General features: G+C 40.1%; 1 protein-coding gene across 4 annotated transcripts in view; it reads right to left on the reverse strand.

Annotated features, from left to right (window-relative positions):
* The window catches only part of LOC130911131 (contactin-5-like), a 405,498-nt gene that overhangs the window by 119,794 nt on the left and 267,029 nt on the right, over positions 1-18,675 (reverse strand). For all 4 annotated transcript variants that reach the window (XM_057828867.1, XM_057828868.1, XM_057828870.1 and 1 more), the window contains one exon: positions 15,430-15,611. In XM_057828867.1, coding sequence (XP_057684850.1) covers positions 15,430-15,611 — 182 coding nt within the window. The remainder of the gene's footprint in view (positions 1-15,429; positions 15,612-18,675) is intronic.

Raw genomic sequence — 18,675 nt, forward strand, 5'->3', positions numbered from 1 at the left:
AAGTAATTTTTTTGAACAATGAACTTTAGTTCAGAATTTTGAATTATGAACTGAACAGTTCATCATTCTAAAAAATTTGAACTGCAATATGAACTAGTTCATGAAGAAAATGACTTTACCAATGCTGACTACATCATCTGGAAAAAAAGATGCAATACTAAGGCCAGCAAAAGGGACCCCCTCAACACCTTGACTGCATTTTGATATTCTGTCCATAAAAGTTATGAAAAGAACCAGTGACAAAGGGCAGCCCTGGGAAGCTAAAAAAAAAAAAACACCACGGAATCTCAAGTAGTGTGGTGCATTTGTTGCTAAACGCTCAACATTTTAGAGGGCCTGTGACATGAAAAAGCATGTTTATTTCATAATACACACGGTATTTTATGTTCCTGAATGAAAAGGACCACTTGGATGTGTGAGGAAGCGATCAATATATTTATTCAATTTTTTAAATCCCGTGCTACGAAAATGAAAATCGGTCTTGCAGTCCTCTTCACTATACAGACATACTGTTGTATGAGAAGGACTAAGGATTCAGCTGATTTTGCAGATTAATTCGTTTATTTTTCACATCATGCCAGCCAAGCGGCTGCAGAAAAATCTTGCTGTAGGAGGGAGAGGCGTGTGTCATGTGAGCCTTTTTGGGGTTTCAAAAGGTTCCCATTTACCAGTGGATATTGGCCAAAACAAGCCCTACTAATTTGGGACCATGGGACTTACGAGGAAGTGTGTAAACATTGTGTTTTGTATTATGTCAAATACTGGGATCATTTTAATATGTAGGTGGTTTGCATTTTGTGGCTGACATGCTCCTTGTACTCTCGGCCGACAACCGGCTGCTTGTCGCTCATCCCCCCGCCGGGAGAGCACTATACTTGGCTTATTGCCCTCTTCATGTGCCCGGTGTTCTGTCAAATTTTCCGACCGATCAAAAATTGCATCGGAGTTAAAAATAGCCGCGAATACAGAGATTACAAAGTAAACACTACAACATTTCTTTAAATAAAGGAGTACTTAAGTTTGATCATAAATGGGCATGTAAAAAGCTCTCCTCATACACATTAGCTGCACATGTTAGCTGCACAACAACTGCACCAAGTGACGTTCACCTGGTTTCAAAGCCACTGCAATATCAAGGGGAACGAACTAGCAGATGAGAAAGCAAAGGAAGGTACCACAAAAGACCAGAGCCATGTTAGTATCCTGTACGAGACAGCGAAGTCGGCAATCTGAAGATACACAAGGAGAGATTATGTCAAGAAACCTCAACTCAAAAGAAATCTACGGTGAGAGGGGCGAGCTTCTAAACAAAAAGGACGAGAAGACCCTTAGTAGGCAAGATCAGGTGACACTGAGCTGCTTGAGGAGTGGTCATCATCCTGATCTCCAGTACTGGCAGCATAGGATCGGCAGTGGCAATTCAACCATCTACCGTGGGTGTGAGATGAAACCACAGTGCACGTGATAACTGATTGCCCAGCTATCGGCCCGTCGACGCGATGCCTCCTCGTCAACCCGGAACGTATGGCCAGAGACCCCAAAGCAGTACTCCAGGTGTGGCATAAGTGGAAAGCCAAAGTGCTAGCTGAACAGGGGACAGACCAGCAATAGGAGAGGAAGCCGGAAAAAGTTGTCATCCAGCATTGCTCAACAACAACAACTGCATGCGCTGTCGTATGACTTTTTACGACTTCGCCGTGTAGTAAAGCATTATTTTGCCATATTCGTGTTAACCATTTGGCAGCTACACGCTCCTCCGACGTCGGCCAGATTGTTCGGCGGTCACTGTCCAGCTGCTTCCCCGGCAAGCTCTCCTGTCCGTGGTAGCAGGGGAACGAGCTGTAAATTGCTCTCTGCCAGGCAGGTTGCCTTTTGGCGACGACAATCGACAACCCAGTCGTCACGTGAAATTATCCGGGCTAGTTATGTTTGTCACTCTGTTCGGGTTAGCATGTCGGCTAGCTGTCACGCCTCTTGGTTTGTTTACATTCTCCAAAGCCGGGGAAGGGAAATGACATATGCCCGATTTAAGTGGCATAAAATATCGTTCCGGAGGTGCGACATTAAAGGTGAAGTCGACAGTTTTGACCATTATGGAGCAATTTTGCCATGTCGTCCTGAATAACTGCATTTTTATTGTTTCATATTCCAATTAGCACAAGACTGTTATTTGTCATGACCATGCCATTTATTTAGCTATTGGGGAAAAAATACTTGGATCAAAAGAATATCCTGTAAAAATATTGGAGTAGAGAGACTGAAAAAATGACATTTTGCGGCTCTCTTCGTTTCGTTTTCCTCGTTCTGAATAATTCCCCCTCAACGGGCTGACTGGTCCTTCTCAAGCCATTTATTTAGCTATTGGGGAAAAATACTTGGATAAAACGAATATCCTGTAAAACTATTTGAGTAGAGAGACTGAAACAAGGACATTTTGCGGCTCTCTTCGTCGTGTTTTCGTCATTGTGAATAATTCCCACTCAATGGGCTGCATACTATATCAGATGATCCACCTGTTGGGGATGCTAGAGCCCCATAATGGTAGGCGTGGCTAACCGTCAGATTAAAAGACTAATTTCTCGTCATCTGCTCTTTGCTAAATCGTTGTATATAGTCGAATCGTCTCAAAATATGATTCTAATTCACATTATAATGCTATTTAAAAAAAAAATTCTCCTGTCGTACGCACTTTAACTCACCTGTACAAATGATCGCTGCAAGCTCTCCTATCAAAATGGATTAGACGTCTATTGCCGTCACTGGCACCAATTGAGTTACATACATTACATTTGCGCATTTTCAAGTCCAGTAACGCAATTTCGTGTCCCCCGTTGTTGTTGTTTGATTGTTGCTTTAAACCCAGAAAGTCCAACTTCCATTGAAAGCCCAAACAATCAGATGACCTCAAGGAAATTACTTTTTTGCTGCAACAAGCTGGGAAGCCTTTTCTCCTTGTGCTGTCAACTGAATCAAAGCGGCAGTGCGGGACCTTGGAATCGTGCCTCACCAAGGCTACGGCACTCCATTATGTTGGCCTTGTATGTATGTCCGGGGTGTAATAAGGGGGCAATTTCTTTATCGTCACAAGCCAGTAATGCAACGTGCTTACGCTACTGATAAAAAAAGAAGAATCATCAAGGAGAAATGTGCACGCTTATCATTATTATCATAATTAAAATCGGTTTCTAGATGTCTTAATAACATATTTTGTCAAAATTCTACAAATATTAAAATGACAAAAAAAAGAAATTACAATATGTGCATGCAGCAATTCATCGCTAAGGCGTTTGGGAAATTTTATTACAAAGTGTTAAATAAAAGATATTTGAACGTAGGCCTAGATCATAGACTTCATAATAATATGGATGGGACACAGTCAGTCCACAGTCGGGCACAGTTATTCAACACATGCAGTGATCTAACGCCGGATTTCTTTTGAAAAATTACAAAAGCTGTACCGGATAGAAACAGGAAGGATTGTATCAGGAGTGATTTGTTCGAGGAGTCACGGTAATTATTATATAATTATATATTATTATATTTTTCATATCATGCATTGCATTTTGAGACATTGTGAAATAAATCAACGGGAGCAATTAACCGGTACGGCATTGGCGTCATCATTCGCAATATTTACGTAAAATAAATGCTAACTGCCCGGTTCTTTGCTCTTTTAAAAAAGAATCGAGATTGTTTTATGTTCATATCTATAAAGAATTCTGCGATTTATGCATTTAATCACAAGAATTTTCAACTGAAAAAGCTCTTTGTGGTGATAAGGCGCCGCTACAGTGGCTTAATGACTACCAGCACATTTGACATATTTACGTAAAATAAATGCTAACGGACAAGTTCTTTGCTCTTTTAACAAAGAATCGAAACTGTTTTACGCCCATATCTATAAAGGATTCAGGTATTTAAGCATTTTTCACAAACATTTTCAACGTAAAAAGTCTTTTGTGGCGATAAGGCGGCGCAACAGTGGCTTAAAGACTAGTAGAACATTCAACATATTTACGTAAAATAAATGCTAACTGCCTGTTCTTTTAACCAAGAAGCGAGTCCATATCTATAAAGAATTCAGGGATTTAAGCATTTTCAATGTAAAAAGCTCTTTGTCTGAGTTTCCATTCGGTCAACTCTGACGGAGATAGGCCCCCTAATAATTGGCCCCGTGCTTCTTGTCCCGTCGATATCATTATGAAGTCTATGGCCTAGATATATTTTCCAGATATATTTTCCATTCACATATTTTCTATAAAAAGTTAATGAATGTATTATAAATTTCCAAATTGATAGTTGAATGAAGTATAAATACAAAATATTTTATAATTTATGTAAATTATTAAAAACATTTTAAAAATCTATTTTGCTGAATAATTGTACATATGTACCTCTACATATGAGTTTATTCGTTCCAGGACCTGGTTTATAAGTCAAAATGGTCATATGTCAAACTGGAGTTTCCCATAAGAATACATTATAATTCGAATAATTTATTCCAATGCACAAAAGCCTATGCTAAATCCCTGATAAATTGTCATGCCTTGAGTTAAGCCCTGTAACGTTTGTGCCCTAGTGTGTCTTGTCCTTGTGATTACCCATTGATTTCACCTGTTGTACCTGCTCCTTGTGTGTTGACCAATCTGCTGCCTCTTGTGTCACCCACCTGTGCCTCATTGTCTCGTTACTCCATGTCTGTACTTAAGTTCAACATATTTTGTCAGTCCTCGTTTCCTTATAGCGTCATTGTCTATTTCAGCGTCCAAGCCCTTGTGTCCCTATTCCTCCAACCAATCTTTACTTTCTCTTTTCATGTTGTTGTTGGCGTAGGCTACGGCGGACAATAGCCGTGTTGTGTTGCACAAGCTCTGAAATAAATGTTTAAAAACCTGACGAAGCTGGCAACTTTTTTGCCGATGTTAGAATAATAATAATGAGAGAGCTCCTCGAGATCGTAGAAATATTCTGGCCGTATTGTCAAGCCAATTCACTGACACGCACACCACGCTCATACTTTTCTCTCATTTCCTTCCTAATTTCAATGGTAAAAGTTAAAATTTCCTTTTTTTTACCACCTGCACTAACCTTCTTGGGATCCATGTTGAATTCTCTCACAAAAAAAAAAAAAAAAAACATTGCTTAACCTTGCTAAAGGTACTGAACCCCACTAGTTTCACATGTGCATTCACCGAACCATTCGGAAGATCAATTCAAAACCGATATAGCTCACCAAGCAAGCTAATATTCAAGTGAAATCCCGTTCAAATTCCTTCAAATTTCAAACTACAAAGAATTTTGTCTTTCGCGTTTGATTTTCATGTTGGAAAATGAAACTTTTAAACTGTTCCTGTTTTTCGTTTTCATGTCTATATTATCATACTATTGTCGCATCCTCACCTCACATACTATTCTCGTGGCATAAGTTACCAGTGAATTTACATTCCTACCCTCACCTATGGTCACGAGCTGTGGGTCGTGACCGAAAGAACAAAGATCCCTGACATAAGCGGCCGAACTGAGTTTCTCCCTTAGAGATAAGGTGACATGCTCGGTCATCCAGGAGGGCCTCGGAGTAGAGCTGCTGTTCCTCAGCATCTAGATGGGCCAGATGAGGTGGCTCGGGCATCTGATAAGGACGCCAACTGGACGCCTCACTGGTGAGGTCTTCCAGGCATGTCCCACTGGAGGCCGCGGGGCTGACCCAGGACACGCTGGGGAGAAGATGTCCCCTGGTTGGCCTGGGAACACCTTGGGATCCTCCAAGAAGAGGTGGATGAAGTGGCTGGGAAGAGTCTGGGCTCCTCTACTGAAGCTGCTGCCCCCGTGACTTGACCTCGGATAATCGAGAAAAAATGGATGGATGGGTTTTTTCCCACCATTATCTACGCAGTCCAAGCTGCCTGCAGGTCTGTTATACTGTACTTCCACATACCAAGTGGTAGTCAACCTTCCACTGAGCAAACCAGTTTCTCCTTCCATTAGATAGAGCAGTGTTTTTCAACCGGAGTGCCGTGAGATATGGTCAGGTGTGCAGCGAGAAATTATCCAACACCGTAATTTTCCGAATATAAGGCACACCCTTGCATAACGCACACCCCAAGTTTACTTGTAAAATCTAGGGAAAATTATTGTACCCGTTTATAACGCGCACCCTAATTTTAGAACCAATGAATAGAAGAATACAAGAAAACAGAGCTCGTGTACAGATACAGAAATGTCATTTTACTGACTGGTGAAACACAGCACAAGCATAGCACATTGGTAGTTCAAAACATTAACGTAAACTGACAATATGTACGTAATAATATGATTTGACAACTTTTCCAACTTACCAGAATCCAGGAGAAAACTAAACAGATGTGGATTTTCTTTTAAAGGCTGCTGTATAACTTGCTCGTTTCATCATGATGAATAAATGTTTCTTCCATGGATAGATACAGTAAAATAAAAGTGAGGCTAGAAGTCGGAAAAATGAAAGCGCGCATTGCTGTAGACTAACAAGAGGAACTATTGTTATTTGGGTTTGAGTTTCCCGAGCGACAGATATAGTTGACGGACACAGAAAGTCTGTGTTGTGTTACATTTGTTATGGTCCGAGTTGTGGAGCTGCAATAAACGAGTTCAAATGAGTTCAAGAAACTAAATTATGTGCTTTATGAAGAGTGAAAAAGGCTGAATTTAACATAGAAAAAATCATTCGACCAATCAGAGTGAAGTATTACCGTGTAACGAGTTCTAACAGAATTTACCAGCGGAACTTATGTTGGCACCTTGTATAGTTCCCGGGGGGTGGTATTTTGTTGAGGCAACCGCCGGAAAGTTATATTCGGCGGGTTGCATGTGAGACATTGCTACCATATTTTGTTGCAGCCTAAGGCCATGTCCACACTTAGCAGGGTTTTTTAAAAATGAGGATTCTGCCCTAATACGTCGGGGAAAAATAATTGCGTCCACACCTGCACGTTTGCCTGCACGTTTGTGTAGAAAAGAAAAAAAAAAAACTTCCACAGCCAACCGCTTTCATTCATTTTAAGTACATTCAAAACGGTAAAATAATTTTCCAAAATACCCATTATTCAATAAGAAGCACAGCAAGAAAATGGAAAAAAAATGGCAGCAAAAAAGCACCTATTTAATATACTCCAAATGTAAAAATTGGTCTCATGTGTGACGTGAGGACAAAATTTGTCGCAGCCAGTGACGTAAATCTTCGGTTATCAGTGTCCACATGATAGAGCCACAAACGCAGAATTCGCAAATCTTCACCTTCCCCGTCGTTTTTAATACCCTAGTTTAAATCTGCGTACACATGTGGCTGATAGGTAAAACCTTAGAAAAATATCTTCTCTTTGCCAAATACCCTATGGACATGGCTTAAATGTCAATAAAGCGACCCGGATTAGCTCCGTTGTTTGATACTCCGCCTCCGACTCCTTCCCTAGCTCGCCACGACCGAAACAAAATGGTGACGTCACGTACCGTAATGGTCGGCAACGGATCGCCGCATACGTTTCTTCAACACAACATGGCTGTGTCAAGAAAAAAAAAAAAAATCAGTCTATATATATATATATATATATTATATTATATATTTATGTTTTTGTCTCCATCCCTGTACCCGTTTATAATGCGCACCATGATTTTACAAGTTGATTTTGGGGGGAAAAAAGTGTGCGTTATATTCGGGAAATTACGGTAATTGCTTTTTTCTTTTTTTTTACGACGTCGGGCAGAGTTGCAGTAGGAAGGAAGGAGGAGGTAAAAAGTTTTAGATTGTGTCCAGATGTTCAAAAACTGCTAGGATTTCTTGCCATCAGCCACCTTGCTGTCCTTGACACGTGAACATGACGCGTGAACCCTAACAAGTCTACTGTACATCATTTGATTAGACTCATCAAGTGTCGGTAGACAAAATGTTTTAGCCATAAGTGAAGACCGTCAATGCTCCCCCTGTTCCAAAACATTGTCCAGGACAGCAAGGTGGCTGATGGTTAGAAATCTACAAATCCAAGCAGTTCTTGAAAGCGACACGAGCAGGTATCCAAACAACGCCATGGCGCTAACCAATCTTAAATGTCACTTCCAAACGAAACACCAATCTTTTCAAACTATAGACTATTTTGTTCAGATTCGTGAAAACACAGAAACAGGTACGTTTTTTTTTTTAGAAAAACTACAAAGGTAAATGCGAAAGCCCTCAAAGTCAGTTAGCTTGTTGCTGAATTGCTAAATCCAAAAAGTCCCACACTGTGGCAGGGACATTAATACTACCAGTCTGCAAAGTCATTGTCAGCGAGATGCTCGGCCCTGATGCCGTTAAAGGGTTTGCTAAAGTCCCCCCGTATGATAATTCTGAGCTTTTCAGGCCCAACTGCTGCAAAAAATAAAAACAGAGACCGACTGAGAGCTGTCGAAGAAGATTCCTGCTAGGCATAGGCGGATCTACTATTCAGGCGAAGTAGACAATCGCCTTAGGCCCCCAACCAGTAGGGGGCCCCCAACCAGCTGCCCTTGCCCCAACAAGCAACGGCTTGGGCCACCGGAGACAGCAGCACCCCCAACTATTCGTCATGTACAATTATGTCAAACAAAACAAAAAAGAAAGCCATATGAATGTGGAATTTATATGATTATATATATTATATGATATGATTTTTTTTAAGATTTGTTTTGAATAATGTTGGAAAGGCAAAGTCAGTGTTCTGAATGTTTATTTTCCATTCTTTTGCACTAGTAAATCCTATCAGCATTTAACCTCATTGTTTATTTGTGATGAATTATTGTTATTTACATGATTATTTGTATTTTAATAAAGAATTTAAGTGTTCCAAAATAGTTTTGTGAATTAATAAGCGTCATCAAAAATGTCATTGCTAAATTAGTAAAAAAAAAAAAAAAAAGAGAAAATTATTAGATTAGTCGATTAATCGTAAAACTAGTCAGCTGACTAAGCAGGAGAAAATTTGTCGTTTAGGACAGCCCTAGTGTACCAGAACATATTTCCTCCACACCCTTCTCACCTTTTTAACCCCTGACCCATGAAGAGGGCCCCTGGATATGTTCGCCTTAGGCCCCAAAATTGCCAAGTCCGCCACTGCTGCTAGGATATCGGCTTTGTGTTCGTCTAAACAGGCTCAAGTCTCACACTGAGTGAGTATAAATACTGAGAAATTATTTTATAATTAAATATACTATACAGAAAGTAATTTTGGAACATTTTTGGTTTATAGTGTGCAGCGTTTTTTTTTTTTTTCCAATGCAAAAACGTGCCGTGCCTCAGAAAAGGTTGAAAAACACTGAGATAGAGGAGTAGCAGTTGAAAGAAATGGAATAAAGCATGTAAATTCAATGAAAACCAGTCCAAAGCCTTGTCTAAAATAACACTTTGACTTTGGCATATACTGTACATTATAGTAGTAATTAGAGATGCATCCGATCGATCGGGTCCAATGACGTCATTTTCAAAGTATCGGAATCGGCAAAAAAATATCGGACATGCCTTTTTTTTTCATTCATTCATTTTCCATGCCGCTTATCCTCACGAGGGTACCGGAGCCTATCCCAGTGAACTACGGGCAGTAGGCAGGGGACACCCTGAACTGGTTGCCAGCCAATCGCAGGGCACAAGGAGACATACAACCATTCACGCACACACTCATACCTACGGACAATTTAGAGTGTTCAATCAGCTTACCATGCATGTTTTTGGGATGTGGGAGGAAACCGGAGTTCCCGGAGGAAACCCACGCAGGCACGGGGAGAACATGCAAACTCCACACAGGAAGGCCGAAGCCCGGGATTGAACCCTTGATCTCAGAACTGTGAGGCAGACGTGCTAACCACTCAGCCACCGTGCCGCCTGCCTTTTTTTTTAATATATATATTTTTAAATTAAATAGTTTTCTAATTGTATTTAACGTTACAGACATAATATGTTACACTCATCCAGAGTCTTTAGTTTAGGCTTAAGGTAGGGTTATCAAATTTATCCCGATAACGGCGGTAATTAATTTTCAAAAAAAAAAGTATCACGTTAAAATATTTAATGCAATTAATGCATGCGCTGCATGACCCACTCACGCATTGTCGCGCTCAATCTGTAATGGCACCGTTTTACCTATATAGAGAGCTAAAAGGCAGCGTAAAATGATTAGAGTGAATTTTGGCAGCCTTAGGAGCCTTTTTTTTATTGGCTAAAGCCTTACAATCCCTCTCCCTACGATTAGAAATATCGTGGGAAGCAATGTGGGGAAGCAAGCTAGCAATTGATCTTTTTCTTAGCGCCCTATGTTATTTCTCAACGCAGAGAAGATATATCAATTGGTAGCACTACGCACAGTCATGGTTGCTCAAGGCGTGTTACATACACCCATCATGCATTTGGGCATGGCTACAGTATCATTTACTGAAAGCTCAACAAATACACTAGATGGCAATATTTAGTCACAATATACAAAGTCAAAAGTCTTTCTATCTGTGGATCCCTCTCACAGAAAGAATGTTAATAATGTAAATGCCATCTTGAGGATTTATTGTCATAATAAACAAATACAGTACTTATGTACTGTATGTTGAATGTATATATTTGTCCGAGTTTTATTCAGTTTTTTCTTAATGCATTGCCAAAATGTATATGATCGGGAAAAATTATCGGGAATGATTGGAATTGAATCGGGAGCAAAAAAAAAGCAATCGGATCGGGAAATATCGGGATCGGCAGATACTCAAACTAAAACGATCGGGAGCAAAAAAAACATGATCGGAACAACCGTAGTAGTAATAAAACAGAACAAAGTGCTAACTCAGTAAGTATCTGTTAACATATTGACAGTTATTCAGATAACAATAAACAAAAGGAACTCTCGATCTCACTCCAAATTGTTACCAAATCCATTCAAGTCTTCATCTTCGGTATCACTTTTGAACTACACCGACTTGAAGTAGAGGGCACACCACGAGTATAAGTATCAACATATAATTTGCACCTGAGTGTAAGTCGAAGGCCCAGAAAAACCTGAAAAAAAATGCGAATAATAGTCTGGAAAATACGGTACTTTTACAAAATTTAACATCACACTAAATTTGCCCCCAACCGCAGTAGCTAATTTGTATGGTAGTTAACGACGTAGCCTTATCTGTAATTACAATTTCCCTGACATTGGTCTTCTTCAGCTTGCAACTAAAAATAAAACCTGCCACCAGCCAAGAAAATATTGTTGGCAAAAGCACAGCGTTTCCTCTAAGAGCTTATGAAAAAGTTAATAGGGCTTTACAGGAGCGCTCGGGCCAATTTTTTCCCAGAATACACAACGGCCTTTGACACCGTGATGATAACCAGGGCTCCCCTTATGTCTGGATTAAATGAAATCAGACCGCAGTTTGACTGACGGTTCTAAATGATTATAATGAATGACGTAATGCAGAGATTGATATAAATAATTTTTGGGTGGGGGACAAAGGAGTTGCTACACTGCAAAAAATGGGTTTAAAATAAAATCCCAATTGTAGAGGGAAGACTGTTAGCCATTGTTGTTTTCGTCAACAAAGACTATAACGAAAACATTTTGTCGACGAACAATTTATGACGATGACGTGACGATAACGAGCTAAAAACTTGTCTTGCGATATTAAAACGTAGCGTGACGAGCAGGGTTTAATTTGTGCCGGATCCTCCGGAACAAGATCCGGCACCACTTGATTTTGGCCTCCCTGTGTTTCGGGACTTATTTGGGCAGATCCGGACCCTCTCATGTTTAGAAAATAATAATGATAAGTGGCCCAGTGATTTCCGTGGCTCGTTCGTCGGCGCTCCTACGTGCGGTTCTTCCCTCCGGGGAATGGTGTAGTGTATAAAACCAGTATTGGACACATTACTTTAAAAAATTAATTAAGTTATAGTAAAAGTAACTTGTCACCAGGGAAAGTAACTATTTCCGTTACTTTAAAAAGAATGTGTTATATGTCAAAGAGTTTGAAATTTTCTGAGCAATATTGGAGTCAGTTGAATAGAGAAGAACAGACAGGTAGTTGTGTTATAGAACAATGTAATATTTATTGCAACTCACCAGCAACCGATTTATCCTACACTTGAAGTGCAACAAAAATAAACAGTAAACAATATAATAAAATAACAATCAGCAGTAAACGGTATGAAGTGAGTTTAATAAATCAAGTAGACATAGCCTACTGTACTTTAAGTATTTTGACTTGAAATAGTGTTTATATCTCCACCTTGTAAAGGACAAATTTTCCTCCGAATGCTCTGCCATCATATCCCTCTGCATCTGTTTTGCGTGTGTGTGTTTGCTGCACGCGCTGTTCCGGTTTGTGTGTCAAAACACCGGCTCTGATTGGCTTACCATGACATATGACTCTAACCCTCAGCCAATCACAATCACTTCCATCGCATCTATTCAGGGGGTGCATTCAGGTAGCCTCGTCCCCCTACTGCTCCCGTCACCCTCAAAGCGTCTGCCGTCCTCAAGATGGAAGCAGCATTCTTGCTGGCTGACAGTGGGGAATTGGAACGAGGCTAGCATTCAGGTAGGTGTAGCAAACACAGAAACGTTAGCAAGCTTTGGAAAGCATTGTCTCATTGAATGAGCAGGGACAAACAGCCTGGAGTCATAAGAAGTATGTGCTGTAATATTCTGATACGGAATTATCCGAGGCACCCTCAAGTGCACACGGCACCATTATTGGTTTGGTCACATGATGCGGGAGTGAGTTAGAGACACGGCCTGCCAAGAGCCGTATGTTTGCGTTAATGTTGAAGTTATATGTGCTATTAAAGAAACAGAGTGCCAGCACGTCCCGTGGGGTGTATCTTTGCTAAAAAAAAAAAAAAAAGCACGAAACAAAACACGTGCGCTATTCTCGAACCTGAATGCACCAAAAGTCTTGGATGACAAATAAACAGAGCAGAGTAGACTTGCTACGGCTGGTAGTTTCTTCAATTTATTCAGAGTAAGTAACGCACCGCTTTTGACCGTCAGTAACGGTAACGGTGTTGTAACGGCGGAAAAAATAAAAACTTTGGAAATTTACGACATCTGGGGAGCAAGCAGAGAGGATCAAACGGTATTTCAACATGCCAAAATGACAGTTGCATTTACTGTCATTTTTCAAAAAGAAGGACGATAGTTCAAACCGAGTCAGAAAGGCAACAACCGGCGATATGGGCAGCTGCAGCGATCATGCTAACGAGTGTAGCAGGAGGCTAGTGCCGCAGCAGCTAGCCACGTTCACGAACAGCCAGCCAAATCGGGGCAGGAGGCTGCTACCGTGGCAGCAGCTGGTCAGGTTCAGCGCCACTCGGAGTCGGGGCCAGCAGTCTGCGAGGTGGTTCACCAAAAGCCGGGGCAACAGGCCTGTAACCTTATGGAAAATTCGGGTTTGGCCTGCACAATTTGTAGGACCATTTTCTGCGTATGTTCTGACACCTGTGCCTGTCTCGTCATCCCTGCGCTGTCATATGTACTTTGCGTTCCGGCACCTTACAATTTACAAATTAAGCACTGGTGATGAATGCCCATTTTCATCTGACGAGATGACAAGATGAAAATGTGCCAGTTTCCGTCAAATGTTCACAATGTGTGACATTTCCTTGTACGTACTGTATGTGTAGTTAGCCTGTATTGTAGCAGTGTTTGGTTGTGTCACTCATGTGACGTGCTGCTCCACCCCCACTCACCGATGTCCTCTCCAGGCTTTCTTGTCTTGAAACATATGGTATGATTTGTTTTCTTATCTTGGCAAGAGAAAATATACAATGTTGCTTTAGCCTTTAACTCATTTGCTCCCAAAAATGTATAGATACGTTCTATTTTTAATCGTTTAAGTGTCCCAAAAATGTATTTCTATGTCTTTTACATTTTTTTTTTTTCACAAGAGACATCTCTAGGTTCTGATTCAATTGAGCTCCAAAGCACAACGCCCAAAATCAATTTTATAGCAATAAACCTGGCCACTGGAGGGCAGTAGCGCATTTGGTAAGAACTCATATTGGACCATGAAAGGAAGTGAGGAGATGAGGCGTAACCCGCAGAACGAACGGTCAGGTTGCACGGCCAGGGCGCTGGTGGAAGACGACCTAATGGATGATCAGGATGCCAGGCGGCGGCCGACCGAGCAGAATAACCGGGAGGACGCCCGGGATGCCAGGCTCTGGACGACCGAGCAGAACGACCGGGACCACCAGTGCAGCGGACGAGGCCGTGTTCGGCAGCTCGCGTCCCCTGCGACCCTCCAGTGTTCCGCGACTCAGCCGGAAACGCGCATGGCCAAACCAGTTCCCCCCCAGGAACACAACATGCCCCACACAAGTTCCCCAGGCAAACTCCGCCACGAGGCAGTGGTCACCACAAAAGAAAGACTAAAAAAAATCCATCTTGATGAGGCAGGCGGCGATGAGGGAAACTTTACCCCAGCTGTCGCGACCACAACAGCGTCATCTCTCAGTTCAATAGTTTAGTTATGTGTAAATAAATTGTTACTTTGCTACCAAAAGCTCTATTTGTCTCGTTGTTTATGTTAGTTTGTAGAAGGAAAACATTATTCAGATGTTTGGGATGTCACAAAAGCAAAAAATAGCTGTGTTAAAGTTATGTTTGAAATGTATGCTTTTACAAAAAGCTCAATTTCTCTGTTTTTTCATCAGAAATTGGAAAATTGCTCAAACTAAGCTATTTTCTAATGCTGATTTCTAAAGAATGGAAAAAGATATGACCTAACTTTTTTTCCTGCTGAAATAATTTTTCTTTTGGTGGGTTCCATGTTAATATAACAATAGAACAGAATTTTCTGTGGGCCTTGCAAAATCAGTCAAAATCCAGTAAAACGGCCGGGAGGGAAGGGGCTTGCTCCGGTGAAAATGGCTGGGAGTGAATGAGTTAAAGGTCTGTGCTGAGTGATCATCGAACACTAAATGCAACTCGTCGCATTAGCATAGCATTTGCGTTCTCATGAGCATTACCATTTAGCGTGGTAGGCGTCATCTTAAACTCTCAGGCGTTTTTTTTTTTTTTACATACAGTACAGTTCATGGTGTCCAAGTGGGTATGATTTATTGAAAATAATGCACAGTTTTCCTGCTTAGTGTGTACTATCATCGCAAAGTTGGCGTTTCCTTGTAGACGCTACTGAACAATATGTGCTCGTCTGTCAATGTTCGTTTCAAATCGTTGGAAGCCTTCATTTATTTAATTTTGGGCTAAAACTTTTCAATTTTACAGTGATAAACCTTTTGAGTAATCGTGGACTAAAACTAGAATGAATTCGTATGTGTTTTCGTCAATAAAAACAATGAACACACTTGAAATGTGACTAAAACTAACATTTTCTCACAAAAAAAGGGAGAAGGGATGCAAAAAACAACACTGCCTCACTAAACTACTCACTTATATCGGCTAACTACGTCAAACTTACTGTAGACCTGGAGATGTCCTTTGAAAGATGCCCCTCCCCTGGAGTTTTCGGCTTTGCACTCGTATGTCCCAGAGTCCTCCTGCTGGATATTGGAGATCTCCAGAACAGCCTGGGACTTGCGCAGTCGGGCCTTTTTCGGTATGTTTCCGTTGATCTTTCTCCATGTGATTGTGGGTACTGGACTGTAACGAGAAATGCAGTTTGTATGAAGTAGAATTACTTGTTTTTATTCATAACTGCAAGTCTTGTGGTAGTTCTACACTGGATTTCACCAGCTGCATAACATGAAAAAGGTTCACCGGTTAAAATGGATTGGAAAGCAATAGTCGTCAATGGCAGTCAAAGAGTTAAGCTTTGTGAGGTCACAAAATATTTACGAAACATAACAAAAAAAATAATTAAAATTTCCAGAGCAAAAAACACGGGACTTTGTCATAATTTTTCTTCTATTGACCTCATCTTTTTAACGTAATTTTTATATTAATTTTAGTCCAAATTATTTACATATATTTTTTACCACAGGTCGTCCCTGGGTTACGACAAACTCGACTTACATGATTTTGACTTTACGACGCCGGAATCTCGTCCGCAGTTTTGTCTCCAGACGTTTTTTGTTTTTTTAGTCGCATAAAAAGTACCTTATGTACCTCACAGTATCTTATTTTTTACTTTACTTTATCATTATGACGTGTTCTGTCCTCACTAAACCTGAAGTTGTTCAGCTTTACAGATAGCAAAGAAGGCAATTGTGCTTTTTGAAGCTTTTACTTCCTTCACTTTTGACAATTTGTAAAGATGTAACACACGTACACTTATGTTCAAAACGACATGCATTTTAACAATAAAACACTTGACACAAAAAAGTTGGTGTTCAAACATCCATCTAGTCTGATCAATATGCAATTTTAGTAGATTAAAATAGCCACATTTGCCAAACAAAAGTCCGCTAGCTTATGCTACGAATGCTAACATATTTAGATTTCTCATAGCAAATCACAAAACTCCACAAAATGTAGCTCTAAGCTTAATTACAAATGCATACACAAACATATATTAGCTGAAACAACTTCCAGCCTGATGTGGGCCAACCCAGAACGCAGCTATCATTTTTCCATATTAGACGTCTGAGCAAGGCCTATACGCAGACTATGCAGCTGCTTAGGGTCCCTGACCACTAGGGGCCCCCAATCTGGCAACCTCATTTTATAAGTTGTTAATAGAGCATCGTGAATAATGTGGCGCACATTGCCCTTTATCTATGCAAACATCTGTTTACTACAGTTTGCTTTATTTGACTTTTGTGAGTTTTGATACTTGATTACAAGCTTAAAAGATAAAGTTCTTCCTTAACTTCTTTCTTTTCCTCTTTTAGAAAAAGGTTTGACGCCATCTACTGTAAGTACTGACAATCATTTGGGGTGAAGTTTGAAGTATGCAGTGCAACAAAATCTGATTAATATACAAAATATCCATGTATGGGTTGGTTTGCATGTATAGGTTTCACATTACACTGTGAGGAAATGGTGGGGCAAAAATATGGGCCCCTTGGCATTATTTGCTTAGGGCCCCCAAATGGCCTGTGCCGGCCCTGCGTCTGAGTCTGCTACGATGTCATACAATGCGACAGCTCAGACAGACCCAACGCTACCAACAGGGGGCAGTGCATCCTTCATTATAAAAAAAAAAAAAAAAAAAAAAAAAAAAAATTACAATAGTTTTGAACTTTTTGGATTGTTATTTTGAAATTTAGGGCAACCCCTCTTAATGTTTTCGTTTTAATAAAATTTGTAAAATTTTCAATCAAAAAAATAAACTAGTAGCTTGCCATTGTTGATGTCAACCCATAAAACCAGTCGCACCAAAGCGCCAGCAGAGGGAGACAAAAAACACAAGTAACAAGTGGACATGACACTGCTTTCATTTTAATCTGAGCGGGGCATGTGCGTTAACTGCGTCAAATATTTTAACGTGATTAATTAAAAAAATTAATTAACGCCCGTTAACGCGATAATTTTGACAGCCCTACTTTTTATATATTTTCACTACTATTGTAAATTCTCACTGAAGACATCAAAACTATGAGCGAACATGTTGAATGGCCAAAAAAGTGAAATACCTGAAAACAGGTTTTGTATTCTACATTGTTCAAAGTATCCACCTTTGAGGCGTCTCCAAACTTTTGGCCAGTACTTTATATACACACACATCTTGACACTGTTCGAGTTCAATCAAGTTGTTGTTGGTAGCGTTTGAAAACTTAGGTTTAAAGAAATTCTAAATATCCATCTTGCCTGATGGAGTTTTGGCTAAGCAAAGCAAAAGATAGTATCCAAGGTGCTTGTCACATGATCTGTTCGAAAAATGATTTCGACCCATTATGAAAACTGTACGTTGTAGATTTTTGTTCATTTCATTAATTTTTGTTGTTTGCTTTATTGCTTTACAATGTTTATAGACAACATTTTAACGGGTAGGTCTTTATTTCAAAGAGGAAGTTCAGATTTTTTTTTACATTAGGCTTAATCTTGGAGTTAGCGGGGGTTTAATTAGGGTTAGGAATTGATTTAAACAAATTTCGTGCAGTTTGTCAGTTATGTGTTAGTTTTAGGGCTCCGGAATGGCTAAGCTAGGGTGAGTCAATGGTGGTCGACTAACTAAACCCCCGCTAACTCAAAGATTAAGCCTTATGTGAAAAACCCAATTACACGCGATATTTTTGTTATTTTTATGTTGAGGCAGCAAAAGGAGAAAAATTGGTAAAAAGTAACTGATAAGTTACTTTTAAAGTAACTTAGTTACTTTGATAATAAAGTAATCAGTAAGGTGACTAGATTACTTTTTTGAGGTGTAATCAGTAATTAAATTACTTTTTTAAGTAATCCATGACAACACTGGTCGTCACTCACACGGTGCGTTCAGGAACAGCATGCAAAACACAACCGGCACATTTGAACCTGATTCGTTACATTACGATTATTATTATTGTTATATTATTATTATTATTATTATTCCGAAAATGGAGTTGTTTTGCTATGTGTAATTGCCATTTGTAATTGTACCTGCAGTATTTATTTAAGATTCAGCGTAGATTTTGGGCTCAATGAGTTAAAACAAAAAACCCATTTCATGTCGCTCTACACACATATGGGATAAGATCAGTTTACAAGCTGTCCCTTGGTGATGTGATTAGGAAACAGCAACTGATAAGTATCCAAGCGTTGCATTTGTTCACAGAGCGCCAGTTCG

This window comes from Corythoichthys intestinalis, unplaced genomic scaffold (genome assembly GCF_030265065.1).
Source record: "Corythoichthys intestinalis isolate RoL2023-P3 unplaced genomic scaffold, ASM3026506v1 HiC_scaffold_23, whole genome shotgun sequence".
Classification (NCBI taxonomy): Eukaryota; Metazoa; Chordata; class Actinopteri; order Syngnathiformes; family Syngnathidae; genus Corythoichthys; species Corythoichthys intestinalis.